Consider the following 12,566-nt stretch of genomic DNA (forward strand, 5'->3'; position numbering starts at 1 on the left):
AGATTATGATTACAGGGGAAGAAAGGTGGATGGGAATTCCCATACACTATGTATTTTGCGTGCATCAGGGAAACTTCGCCTCTAAGAAAGTAGGTTGTCCAATATCATATACCCAGTAAGGGTCAGATGGAATTTGTACCCGACCTGTCTGTACCATACATACTCCGAAATGCTCTCCAGCACACCACAAAAAGCAACATTCCAAGTCAGAATGTTGTGTTTGTAGAATTGGAATTATATGGATATTGTTTGTTTTACTGTAAATAGAATATTTTCTCCAGTCACACAAATTGTTTGCCTATAATTGTGTTACTCTTAGTATTTTTCACTTTGTTTTTCTTTTGAATGCCAAAATTAAATTTTAGGAGAACTATTACCAAGTATGAAAAAGGATGAAAATTCAGTGTGAGGTTTGAAAGGAGAAAGCACCAAGTATAATACTATGGGAAGAAATAAATGAACAGGAAACATAGAGTGTTACCCATTATTAACAAATAAAAAGCCTGTGAATAAAAAATAGAATTGGTCAGTCATGTTAAACTGATTTCAAATGGAAAATGTAATAATAATGTAAAGAAATTAAAAAAAAAGGGAGGTTATGTTCCCATTTTTTATTTGGCATTGATCAAACCTTTACCAGTGTTGAAAAAATGTAGACAACTTAAGTAAAATTTTGTGGTAGAACTAAAATATCATTTAAAAGGCACAGCAGAAAAAGTTAAAAGGGGTCAGAAAACCTGGCTCTCAGGCCAAATTCAGCCACCACCTGGCTTTGCATGTCCTGGGATCTAGGAGTGATTTATGGTTTAAAACAATAAAAAGATTTCATAACTCATGAAAATATATGAAATTCAAATGTTAGCATCCATAAATAGAGTTTGATGGAACACAGCCAACTTTATTCACGTCCATATGTCTACGGCTACTTTCACACCATGCACAGAGCTGAGGAATTGGGACAGAATTTATGGCTCCCAAAACCTAATATATTTACTATCCAGATCTTCACAGAAAAAGTGTGCTGACCCCTGTCCTAGAGTAACATCTAGGACTCAGCTAGCAGAGTACAGTTTTAACAGTGCAAATCTTTTTTTTTTAAATATATTTTATTGATTTTACACAGAGAGGAATAGAGAGAGATAGAGTTAGAAACGTCGATGAGAGAGAAACATCGACCAGCTGCCTCTTGCACAACCAGAGATGCAAACCCCTTGAGTCACCTATCATTCCTGGACTCTAATTTTTTGACTGTTTTGTGCATCTCCTAATCTGATCAATATCGCATTCTTCTCAGCCCTCAAAAGCCCTCTATCATTCTACATCTTCCTTGCAATTCCTTTCAGAGATTCCCTTTTCCCACATCACACACGTTTATAAACCTGGTGGTGATACAAGCTCCCCCTCATTACTGTTTCTAACGTTATGAGTCATCTTTGACTCTAAAATCCCAATTCCATTGAGGCTTCCATCATCAGACTATCCAACTCACTAGCTAATGTGCATTTTCTTGCCTCTACCTCACCTATTTGCTTTAGCCCTCAGCTCACTGCCTTTCTCTTTACTCAATTCCAATCATCTGTCTTGCTGACTTTAATGTTATCACGTTGAATCACTGACTGCTAAATTCTCTGACTTCTTCACCTCAACCATAATTCCTAGGTTATCTTAATTCTGCAATACCTCAGCCATGAACTCCAGAATTCATAATCTTTACTATCTTATCAACAAGTATGACATGTCTAAGATCTGGACTTGGAGAACCTTCTCTTTTTTCCTCACTTGTTCCTCTACCTCTTGATTCTATTAGCTTTTTTACTATAATGAATTGACTCTTACCAATTTTATTGACTGGATTAATTCTTACCAAATTCGCTGACTCAGCAATACCCCATTATCTACCCCACAACCCCTGATATTTCCACACTCCTGCAAAATACAAACCCATCCAATTCTCTACATCTCCATTAGTACCTCCACAGCCTAACCCAGTATCCTTTCTTGCCTGACCTAAAGGAATACATAGAACTACTCTCCTGCTTTCATTATTTCTCCCTTACAATCAATTTTCCATAGTATTCAGAGTGACCTTTTAAAAACATACACCAGATGTTACTCTCATGATTAAAATCCTATACTTGGCTTCCTATTTAATTGGAATAAGAATCTGAATCCCTCAACACAACCTCCAAGGCAATTATTGGATTTATCTATTATGTATAATATATTTATATGTAATAAACATGCACAGAGACCACTGCTAGTCTATGAGGCCTGAGATAAAAGGAGAATGTTTGGGGAAGAAGAAGACATGGCTATGAATTTAGGGCCAGGAGCTAGCCCATATAAACAGCTAAAATCAATTACTCATATAACTTCTCTGACCAGAGACAGCTTAATTATTTCATGATTTTTCAGTTTATTTTATTGAAATTATTTATGTAATTGTCAGAGGTTAATGCCAAGGATTAAACATAATATATGCCAGATGAGATTTTCCTAGTGCTAGTGTGGGATAGAACTATGGCCTGCCTTATAATTTTAGGAGCCTTATCACACAACTAACTCATATTGGGTTTATTTTCTTCTAAAATCCATAATTAAAAAAAAAAGTTGTATTTGCTAACTAAATCTCCCCCCTCTCCCTCCTCATGTCCCACGAAAGTTAGAATGATTTGATACAAACTGTATATAACCGTATCAAACTTTTCTTTTCCTTTCTTTCACTTTCTCTGTTTTTAAAAAACTAGATCTGGTCCACTGTCTTAAGCTTCCAATATGCTGGTTATGGAACATGCATGCTCTTCCTTCCTACTTCAGGATACCCACAAATGTAGGCAGTGAGCGGCAGGGCTCCTCATCCAAGTCGCTGACTGAACCTTTAAACAATATCCTTTGGTTACATTTCCTCAACCTGATAGAAATCTACACCTGACAGTCATTAGCCTCATTTCATTTTTAAATTCAATTAAACTTGAGTCTTTTTTTGGTAACTTGTTAAAATTAGCACTTCCCCAATCTATCCAAAATGGGTTAATGAAGTTGGAAGTCATTTATTTCGTGAGGACTTAATTTTAGGTATTGACCAGTCTGCCTTCTGTTCTTATGCTTCCTAGCCGTGCTTCTTAAGAATGCCTTCTAAACTTTTTTCCAGGTTCAAGTTCAAATTATAGTTTTAAAAGTTAACCTTTTTTTTTTTTCCTTTGAAAATCAGTACTACATTTACCTGTTCCCAGTCTTCTATTTCTTTATTTTCTTTCCCATTCTCCAGGTTGCTTTTTTTTTTTTTTTTTTTTTTTTTTTTTTTTTTTTTTTTTTTTTTTAATGCACATACTGTTACTTAGCAAATCCCACTTGTAAGTTCTTTAAATCATTGAGAAAAACAGACTACGGAGAGTTCATTTCAAAACACTTTTTACTGGGGCTTCAATTCCCTCCAGAATGTAAATAAAGCAAAGTCTTTCCCGTTTGGGGTGGTTTTTATTTGCTTAGTTATATCTTTCACAATGAACACTTACTAATTTCATAACAACCCTGGACATCACCACATTAGTGTATTACTTTTTATTTCCCGAATTAACATTATCTGGTTGTTTTACTTTCCACATTTAAATGTGTGTGTAGTTTGTTTGTTTTTGTATGTGTGGGTGTACATTTTCTAACATTCATGTAGAATTGCTTCAATATCCCTGCTAAGAGATTTGCTGATTTTAATGAGATGTTTGACTCCAGTGCTCTAGGCAAATGCTCTGTTTGAGTGTAAAAGTGTTGCTTCTTTGTATGAAAACCTCAAATTCATCCATTATCTAAGTAGTGATATACAACTACTTGACGCCATTAAAATCTTTCAGAAATATTCTCAAACATTTTTTTTCTGATGAACTATTTAGGATATTGGGATAAAAAATTAAAGGACCTAGCTGGTTTGGCTCAGTGGATAGAGCATCGGCGTGTGGTCAAAAGTTTGATTCTGGTCAAAGGCACATGCCCAGGTTACGGGCTCAATCCCCAGTCAGGGGCGTGCAGGAGTATGTTTAGTAATATTAATGTGTAATATTAAGTGGCGACTAGATTCTCTCTCATCATTGATGTTTCTCTCTCTCTCTCTCTCTCTCTCTCTCTCTCTCTCTCTCTCTTTTTTTTCCTTCCTCTCTGAAATCAGTAAAAATATATTAAAAAATTAAAGTATGTTAATCTCTTTCTAAAAAATTCAAGTATGTTAAGACAAAATAAATGTGTTCCACTAACTCAAAAATTGCAGAAGTGTCATCCTAGCTTTAACACAGTCTTCTGGTTAAAGAAATAAATACAGACATTTCAGGAGTAATTAATTAGTTGCATCTGGGAAATGAACACCCATCAATAAAGTTGGACATAGAAGAGGCACCCAGCATATAGTTGTTAATAGATATAAAATGGAGAAATACAAAAGAGGAGACATGGACAGTTGAGGATGCTTTTAAGATTAATTTAATTTGAAAGTAGTTCTTCAATTTGACTAAGAAAAATAAAGATGCCAAAATATACATACCTGTCATAGGTTTTATACTATATTATGTAATATAATTTTAATTTTCTTTTATAATAATCTTAACATTATTATAACACATTTTCACATAACATAAAGGTAGAAAAACCTGGGTTTCTGAAACTTTCAATGTGGTTGAAGTATTAAAATTGAATAGTGGCAAAAAGTAGAAAATTAAGCATTCCATCATGGTAGAAATTGCCTAATATCAGTGCTCCTAATTCATTTTAAGTTATGATTTTCTTTTTTAATTAAAAAAAGTAAACTGCAGGAGCTGTCTTCAATATTGAGTTCTAGTCAAGAAGGAGATTTTTTTATTTTCTGGTTTAATTCAATAAAATAATTTTGTTGTGTTATCTCTCTAAAGGTAAAGTGGACAGAATTTATCCAAACAACACTTATAAAAGAAGTGTTGCTGATCTGATAAAACTTCTAAGAAACTTAGTGCATATTCTGGACTATGAAAGTCAATTTTTGCATATTACAAACACAGATTTTTGTGAAAAAATCTTTATGTGGTAGTATTTCCAATGTAATTTGAGAAATGTACATGAGTATTTCCATAATTAAGCAGAGAATTAAACAACTCTGTGTGAAAATATACTGTATATGGTAAATAGGAACTATGTTTCTTGCTTCAATAATTTTAAAGTACTATTCTCATAAGGAAGTGTAGTAATTATTTATGTTCAATAGATGGCGACCTCTCCATGATAATCACAAAACCAGCATTTGCATAGTGTAATCCACCAGGGAAAAAAAAATGAAAGGAGGTAAATTACAAATATTCCACATTTTACAATTGACAAAATTATTACTTAATTATATACCCATTTTTATTTTGTCTTGTGGTCTTTTTTCCAGGTTGGTGAAGTACTTTGCTTTATAATATCAGCTAAGAGATTCTATTTGGCTAATATTGTTTTATTTTTATTTTTAAAAATAAGACTGTGCACCCTGGGCAGTTTGGCTCAGTGGATAGAACATTGGCCCATGGACTAAAGGGTCCAGAGTTCGATTCCAGCCAAAGGCACATACCTTGGTTGCAGGCTTGATCTGGCTCTGGTCAGAGCATGTGGGGAGGCAACCCTGTGTCTCTCATACATTAATGTTTCTCTCTCTGTGTCTCTCCCCCTCCATTCTACTCTGTCTAAAAATCAATGGAAAAATATCCTCAGGTGAGCATTAACAAAAAAATAAAATAAAATTAGACTATTCTGTGGAAGGACTGGTGTTTTTTGTTTTGGGACAAATTCAATTGTTAAATTCTCATCTCATGAAAATATGAGACTAGGGAATGATTTGTGATTTCTTTGCATAGCTTATAAAGGATAGTAGTTTTAGGTTATTTAATCAAATGGCATGAGTCTTAATAAGGGTATGCAGCAAGAGTCCAGTGCATTTGTGAAACACAGCAATAACAAAGACATGGCATAGGTCAGCAAATTGTGTCTTCATTAACCTCTTTTATGCTGGTTGTATGATATCTGTGAACAAGCCACTAATTTTTAAAAATGTACCGTTCAAAGAGTATGCTTAGAAATATTTATGTAGTTTCTGTTCAAGAAGTCACTTAAGATCTGTTCTGACAGCCTTCAGCTAGAAATCATGCGGGCATCATCTAGTGCTATGGGGCAGCCTGTAAGAGGATATTTTCCCCCCATAACTGTTTCAGTTTTGTGTAATATTAAGTGGGGACTAGATTAAAACCATTTTCCTGCTGAAAGGATAGGCAGTCACTTTCCCCTTGTAAGTATTTTAAATCTTTGAAAACTGCAAATCTGTATCATACACTAGTATTAATTCTTAATCATATAAAAAATCAAAACCTATCATTTTTTTCTTTCACATTATATGTAGAACCTATCACTTCTTAAACAAGATTTAAAAAGTATGTTTTCGTCATGATAATATACATTTTTGCTAAATAAAATTACTACCATATACTTATTTATATAGACCTAAGCCTAACCCCAACGTGACAGTATGTTGAGAGAGCTTCAAAGGAGGTAGCTAAAGGTAACTGAGGTCACAGCGGGAGGCCTCTGACCCAGTAAGGCTGCTGTCCTTGTCAAAAAGGCAGACACCAGAGCTCTGCTGTGTGCACAGAGGAAAGGCCACACGAGGACACGGCGAGAGAAGGTGGCCATCTGCAAGCCAGACAGGCCTCACATAGCACCTCTGCTAACATCTTCATCTTGGACTTCTACCTTTCAGAACTCTGAGAAAATGAATTTCTGTTGTTTAAGCCATCAAGTCTGTGGTGTCTTGTTATGGCAGCCTGAGCTTATAAAGTACATTTCTAATTTAAGAAGTGGTTCACCAGAAATGAATCTTACAGTCCTAATACCCACTTTCAAATTGAATTTGTATATATTTATATATTATCCTATATAATAAAAGGCTAATATGCAAATTGACTGAATGGTGGAAGGACCGGTTGCTTGCTATGATGCACACTGACCACCTTGGGGCAGATGCTCAATGCAGGAGCTGCCCCTGGTGGTCAGTGCGCTCCCACAGGGGGAGCACCGCTCAGCCAGAAGGTGGGCTCATGGCTGGCAAGCGCAGCGGCAGTCGTGGGAGCCTCTCCCACCTCCATGGCAGCGCTGAGGATGCCTGCAAGGAATGGGCCTAAGCTGTCAGTCGAACATCTCCTGAGGGCTCCTGGACCACGAGTGGGCACAGGCCAGGCTGAGGGCACCGCCCCCCCATACACACACACACACACACACACACACACACACACACACACCCCAGTGCATGAATTCTGTGCACCGGGCCCCTAGTATTTATATATACATTTCTAATAAATTTCTATTTATATACATGGAATTATAATATATATTCAATGTTCAGAGCTTTACTTACATAACTCTAGTTGCATCCAGGAAGAAATACCATGCCTATTAGAATGCCTTTTCCTCCCAGTTTATACTATTACACAAATATCCATAATACAAATTAGAAAAGGAGGTGCCAAAAAAGGATGACAATAATATAGTATGTAACTTCAGAAGTAAAAAGATTTCTACTGCTGAGGGTGGTGCACTGTGGGTAACAGTGCGTGGCTGGCATTTTAGGAAGGAACAAGAAAACCTCTGGAAGAGGAAGCACTCGCACTCAGTGCCGCTCTCAGTGGCACGCCCTGGCATTTGGAGCAGCATGATGCTCGCATCTGTTGGCTGATTCGGAGCATTACATTTAGCACCCCCAGTCCCTCAGGAGCACTCTCCTGGCCTCATCGTGTCTGTGTTATCTACACGTTCTCAAAGGCTACGCAGCACCAGCATCGCTTCCCAGAGAACTAGAGGTAAAATTTAAAGAATGTAAACAGCAGAGATGATCAAATGAAATGTTTTAAGTGACAAATAAATGACTAATACATTTGATTCTAAAATGCTGCATATGGAAAATTATAACATACAAAATCGTAATATTTTATTCAGTGCTGCCTTCCAGTTACAAGTGTTCATTACATTTACTCAGAGTGAACCCTAATTTTCTATTTTAAAGCTTCCCATTTCACTGACTCATTCCTAAAGCCCTGACTTTATTTCTAAATACCTTTACATACTCATTACTCCAGGATACTTCCGATGCAGTCAACAAATATGTTTTCCTTTTGACTTCCATACAACTTTCAGGCTGACTTACCTGGTATCATCTCTTTCACTTAATTATGTCCCTAAGTGGTGTTTGCGATCTGAGTTGAAGATTTAAGGAGAAGGGACAGGTGACCAAGGCAGAGTGAATGATGAGAAGATGAAGACAAGAACCACACTGAAGAGAACCCGTGCAACCCAGGCCCCAAGGTGGACCTAAAAGGTTATGATTCTGCTGCAGATCAGGTTCCCCAGAAAGCAAACATCAAGACTGAGTTCAGCATGGAGGGTGCTTATTAAGTGCCCGTAGGATCAACAGGGAAAGGAAAAGAAAGAAAAGCGCTGGATCTAGAACAGTGGTTCTCAACCTTTCTAATGCCATGACCCTTTAATACAGTCCCTCATGTTGTGGTGATCCCGCCATAAAATTATTTTCATTGCTACTTCATAACTGTAATTTTGCTACTGTGATGAATCATAATGTATATATCTGTGTTTTCCAAAGGTCTTAGGCGACCCTGCTAGCGGTTCTCACAGGTTGAGAACCACTGCTGTAGAGCCTAAAATTGTAGCACAATTATCTCGTATCATCTTGTTCATATTTTTATCTATTATTCACTACTGAATCCTGGACACATATCAGTGCTTGGTATTTAAATATTTAATAATTACTCATGTAAGGAAATGAATGCAGACAATGAATGTTTATGATTTATAGAATTTTAAATACACATCAGAAACACAATTATAAAATTATTTGTCTAGAGGAAATCATTCTATATTTCTGAATAAATTTGAATTTAAAAAAGGACTGCTACTATTTTAATAGTAATATTTTCTTAAGCTTAAATATTTTTACTCTGAATCTTCTTAAAAGTCATAATGTTGCCAAAAAAGAATATGTTTGTTTCCACAAATAATGTATTTTTAAAAATATATTTTATTGATTTTTTTTTTTTTACAGAGAGGAAGGGAGAAGGATAGAGAATTAGAAACATCAATGAGAGAGAAAAACATCAGCTGCCTCCTGCACTCTCCCTACTGGGGATGTGCCCGCAACCATGCCCTTGACTGGAATCGAACCTGGGACCCTTGAGTCCGAAGGCCGACACTCTATCTACTGAACCAAACTTGTTAGGGCAATAATGTTTGTTTTTTTTAATGTTTTCTCTGAAGGTTTCTTTTTTTTTAAATTAAATTATTATATGTGCACATATCTTACCATTGCCCCCTCCCGCCAATAATGTATTTTTTGAGGTAACAAAACTAATGTGTGGGAAACATTCCATATTCTGACTGTTAAATTTTTTTTAAGGAAAAAATGTTGAAAATTCTTAAGACTAACTTCCCAATTTTACATTAAACAACAAGCCTATGATAAAGAAAGTCTGTACAAGAGAGACAAACAAAAACAAGGTATAAATTAGGCCACTAGACTTACAATAATATTTTTGCAAGAAGCTTTTATAATTGGTGGCTAGTGTCTAAGCTAGGAATATAAGATGTCCCAGAAGATTAACTGAGTTTCGGAATTCAACCTCTGACAGGGTCAAGAGGAATATCCTTTGTGATCTTGGCTAAACATTTACCCTAACACTCAAATACAGACCATTCCATTTATCTAAGTTTATACTTTTAATGCAACATAAAAAATACTTAATTTTCAGCTGGACAAGGTATTAAATTCTTATTTTCATCTGCACCAATTTCAAGTAATACAGTTCTATACACAATTCTCTTCTCTTGAATAAGGGAAACATTATTTTATTTACCTAAAAACTCTCCTAATAGTTCTTTCTATCAATTCTGTATTTATTCTAGAAGTTTGGTTCTTAATGGAAAGTACTATGTTCACTCTACCCACACAATTAATTTTCATGAGAATTTGATTCTATCTTCTTTCAAATGTCATTTTTGAGATCAATAAGGCATTATTAAGTATAGGAAAACCTATACCTTATTTCTTATAGAAACCAGAAACTCAGACATAAATGGGACTGATGTCAGGATAATAAAATCACCACAGTATATGAAGAAGAACTGAAGCAGTAAAAGAAAGACATTTTAATATCTTATGAAGTAGAGAAGAAAAGAGCATAGATAAATACTATAATTATTTTATTTTTTAAATATATTTTATTGATTTTTTTACAGAGAGGAAGGGAGAGAGATAGAGAGCTAGAAATGTAGATGTGAGAGAAACATCAACCAGCTGCCTCTTGCACACTCCCTACCGGGGATGTGCCCGCAACCAATGTACATGTCCTTGACTGGAATCGAACCTGGGACCTTTCAGACTGACGCTCTACCACTGAGCCAAACCAGCTTCGGCCTATAATTATTTTTTAAATGCATTGAGCAGGCCAAATTTTAGATAGTAATCAATCACTAACTGACATTAATGTAGTTTCTCTAAATTATCAGGCAGTTGTCCTAGTCAATGGTAATATTAAAGTAACATGGACAAATTAAAATAGAACCTTGAATTACGGCAAGATCCTTCAGTAATCATTTCCACACAGAGTAATTCTAGGTTGTGCCATAGTCTATGATACTTAAGATATGTTAAATAATGTAACAATTGGGGAGGGGGAGGGGCCGCGCGTTAAATAGGGGCCTTTATGGTACTCTACACTCACCTTTTAGTAACCTCAAAGAATTTAGAAGGGTTCCCAAGTGACATGTCATGATAATTCTTTATTTTACCCAAGTAACATTATTAACAAATCTTGGCTACATTGTTATCAGCTTCAAGGAAACAGAAAACAAGGTACAAAGCTAAGTTAAAAGCAACTTTATTACAATACTTTTCCAAACTTCAAAATGCATTTAGTATTGCATTTAGACCTAATAATATTATATATTATATTACAAGACAGAAAGCATTTCTGGTCAGATATTTAGTTTGAATGTATTAAAAAAAAAAAAAAACAGAGCTTACTAGGAATAGCAGCAACACACAATAGTTTATATCACTAAGTGAAATGTTTCTCAGATATCTCAGAAAAAATCACTCATATTTCAATCCATTTTATGTTTACTCCCCTGATTTAGAAACAAAGCAAAGCTATATTTTCTATCACTTACTAGTTAATGCCTAGAAGTTGTCTATATCCTAATTATATCCACCAGCTTAGAAATATTTTCTATGGTAGAAAATATGACATTTTAAATTAACCAAACCAAACAAACAGTGTATTTTTCCCCACTGCAAACAGGGGCAGAAATTTCTTTCCTTTTTTGGGGAGCCAAATCTTGGCTTCCTCTCTTCATGTAGCCATCCTATATTATAATTAACTGCTCTAAAAGATACCCAAGTCTACAGTGAAATCTATTCTAATAAAGTCTTCTTGTTTTAATTCACAACCCACTCTGAACATCATGTAATAATGAACTTAAAAATAATCTTAGGAAAGGTAGTACCATAAGGAACTATTTTCCAAATTAGACAACGACATTATTTGCTCACCCACCTCTGCTTCAAATGACTAACCCAATTCACCTTATGAAAATAATTCTTTTTCCAAGGTTACTACTCTGATAACAGTAAATCCACTAAACAGCTCTAGTCCTTTAATGTGCTCTGTTGGTTTAACATCTGTGAGCTACCGACTAGCACAACACATGTTCACCCTCCTCATTTTCACAACAGCAGGAAATGGTTAGGAAAGTATAGAAAAGGTCCTTTTGTTTTCTTATGGCAAATCTAATACAGATTTCGTTCTGAGTTGGAGAAAAGAAAAAGTGAATGAAAAGGTATGTGCTGGCTGCTTGAGGGGGCAAAGCTCATGAATCACTGTACGTTAAGAGCACGTGCTGAAACTTCATGGTGCCAGTCACGTAATTTTGTGTATTTGGGGCTAAACACGTGAAGGGGTATCTTTTCCCTGTGGAAATAGAAGAGAAGAAAAAAGAAAAAAAGAAAAGTGATAGAAGAGTCATAAGAAAGAGCAAGAAAAAGTTTCTACACTAAGATCATCATGCAGAAAACATGCCTTCTAAAGCTTAATTTCACAAAGCTGTGTTAATTAAGAGCAAAAGATTTTAAGGGTAGAGAGCATTTTTTAAATACAAAAATTAACTATCAGAGCCCTCTTGAGAACTTCCATTTTTATACCCAAAATAAAGTGACTGCAAGATCACATGAATTCATTCATAGACTACAGTGTTAAAACACACACACACACACACACACACACACAAAACACTCCAAACACACCTTCCCGCCTACTTATTTCAATGCTTTCAATGCTAAAGAGAAGAAACTTTAGACATAAAATCCAGACAATATCTATTAATTATGAAATCTGTAAGTTGTACATTTAAGTTCCACAAAAGGCACCACAGTTAAATGCTTAGCTTCTGGTTGCAAAAACAAAATGCCATACCATTACACTTGCAAATGCAAATGACAAACTGAGACCATTCATGAAAGG

General features: G+C 35.4%; 1 protein-coding gene across 9 annotated transcripts in view; it reads right to left on the minus strand.

Moving 5' to 3' along the window:
• The window catches only part of PDLIM5 (PDZ and LIM domain 5), a 194,058-nt gene that overhangs the window by 52,417 nt on the left and 129,075 nt on the right, over window positions 1-12,566 (minus strand). For 2 of the 9 annotated variants that reach the window (XM_084897146.1, XM_084897145.1), the window contains one exon: window positions 10,910-12,017. The exons of the other annotated variants lie outside the window; for them this stretch is intronic. In XM_084897146.1, coding sequence (XP_084753272.1) covers window positions 11,924-12,017 — 94 coding nt within the window. In that variant the 3' untranslated portion in view covers window positions 10,910-11,923. Of the gene's footprint in view, window positions 1-10,909; window positions 12,018-12,566 lie in introns of those variants that run through there. 9 annotated transcript variants of the gene reach the window in all.

Source organism: Pipistrellus hanaki, assembly GCF_964339955.1.
Source record: "Pipistrellus hanaki genome assembly, chromosome: 1".
In the NCBI taxonomy this organism is placed as follows: Eukaryota; Metazoa; Chordata; class Mammalia; order Chiroptera; family Vespertilionidae; genus Pipistrellus; species Pipistrellus hanaki.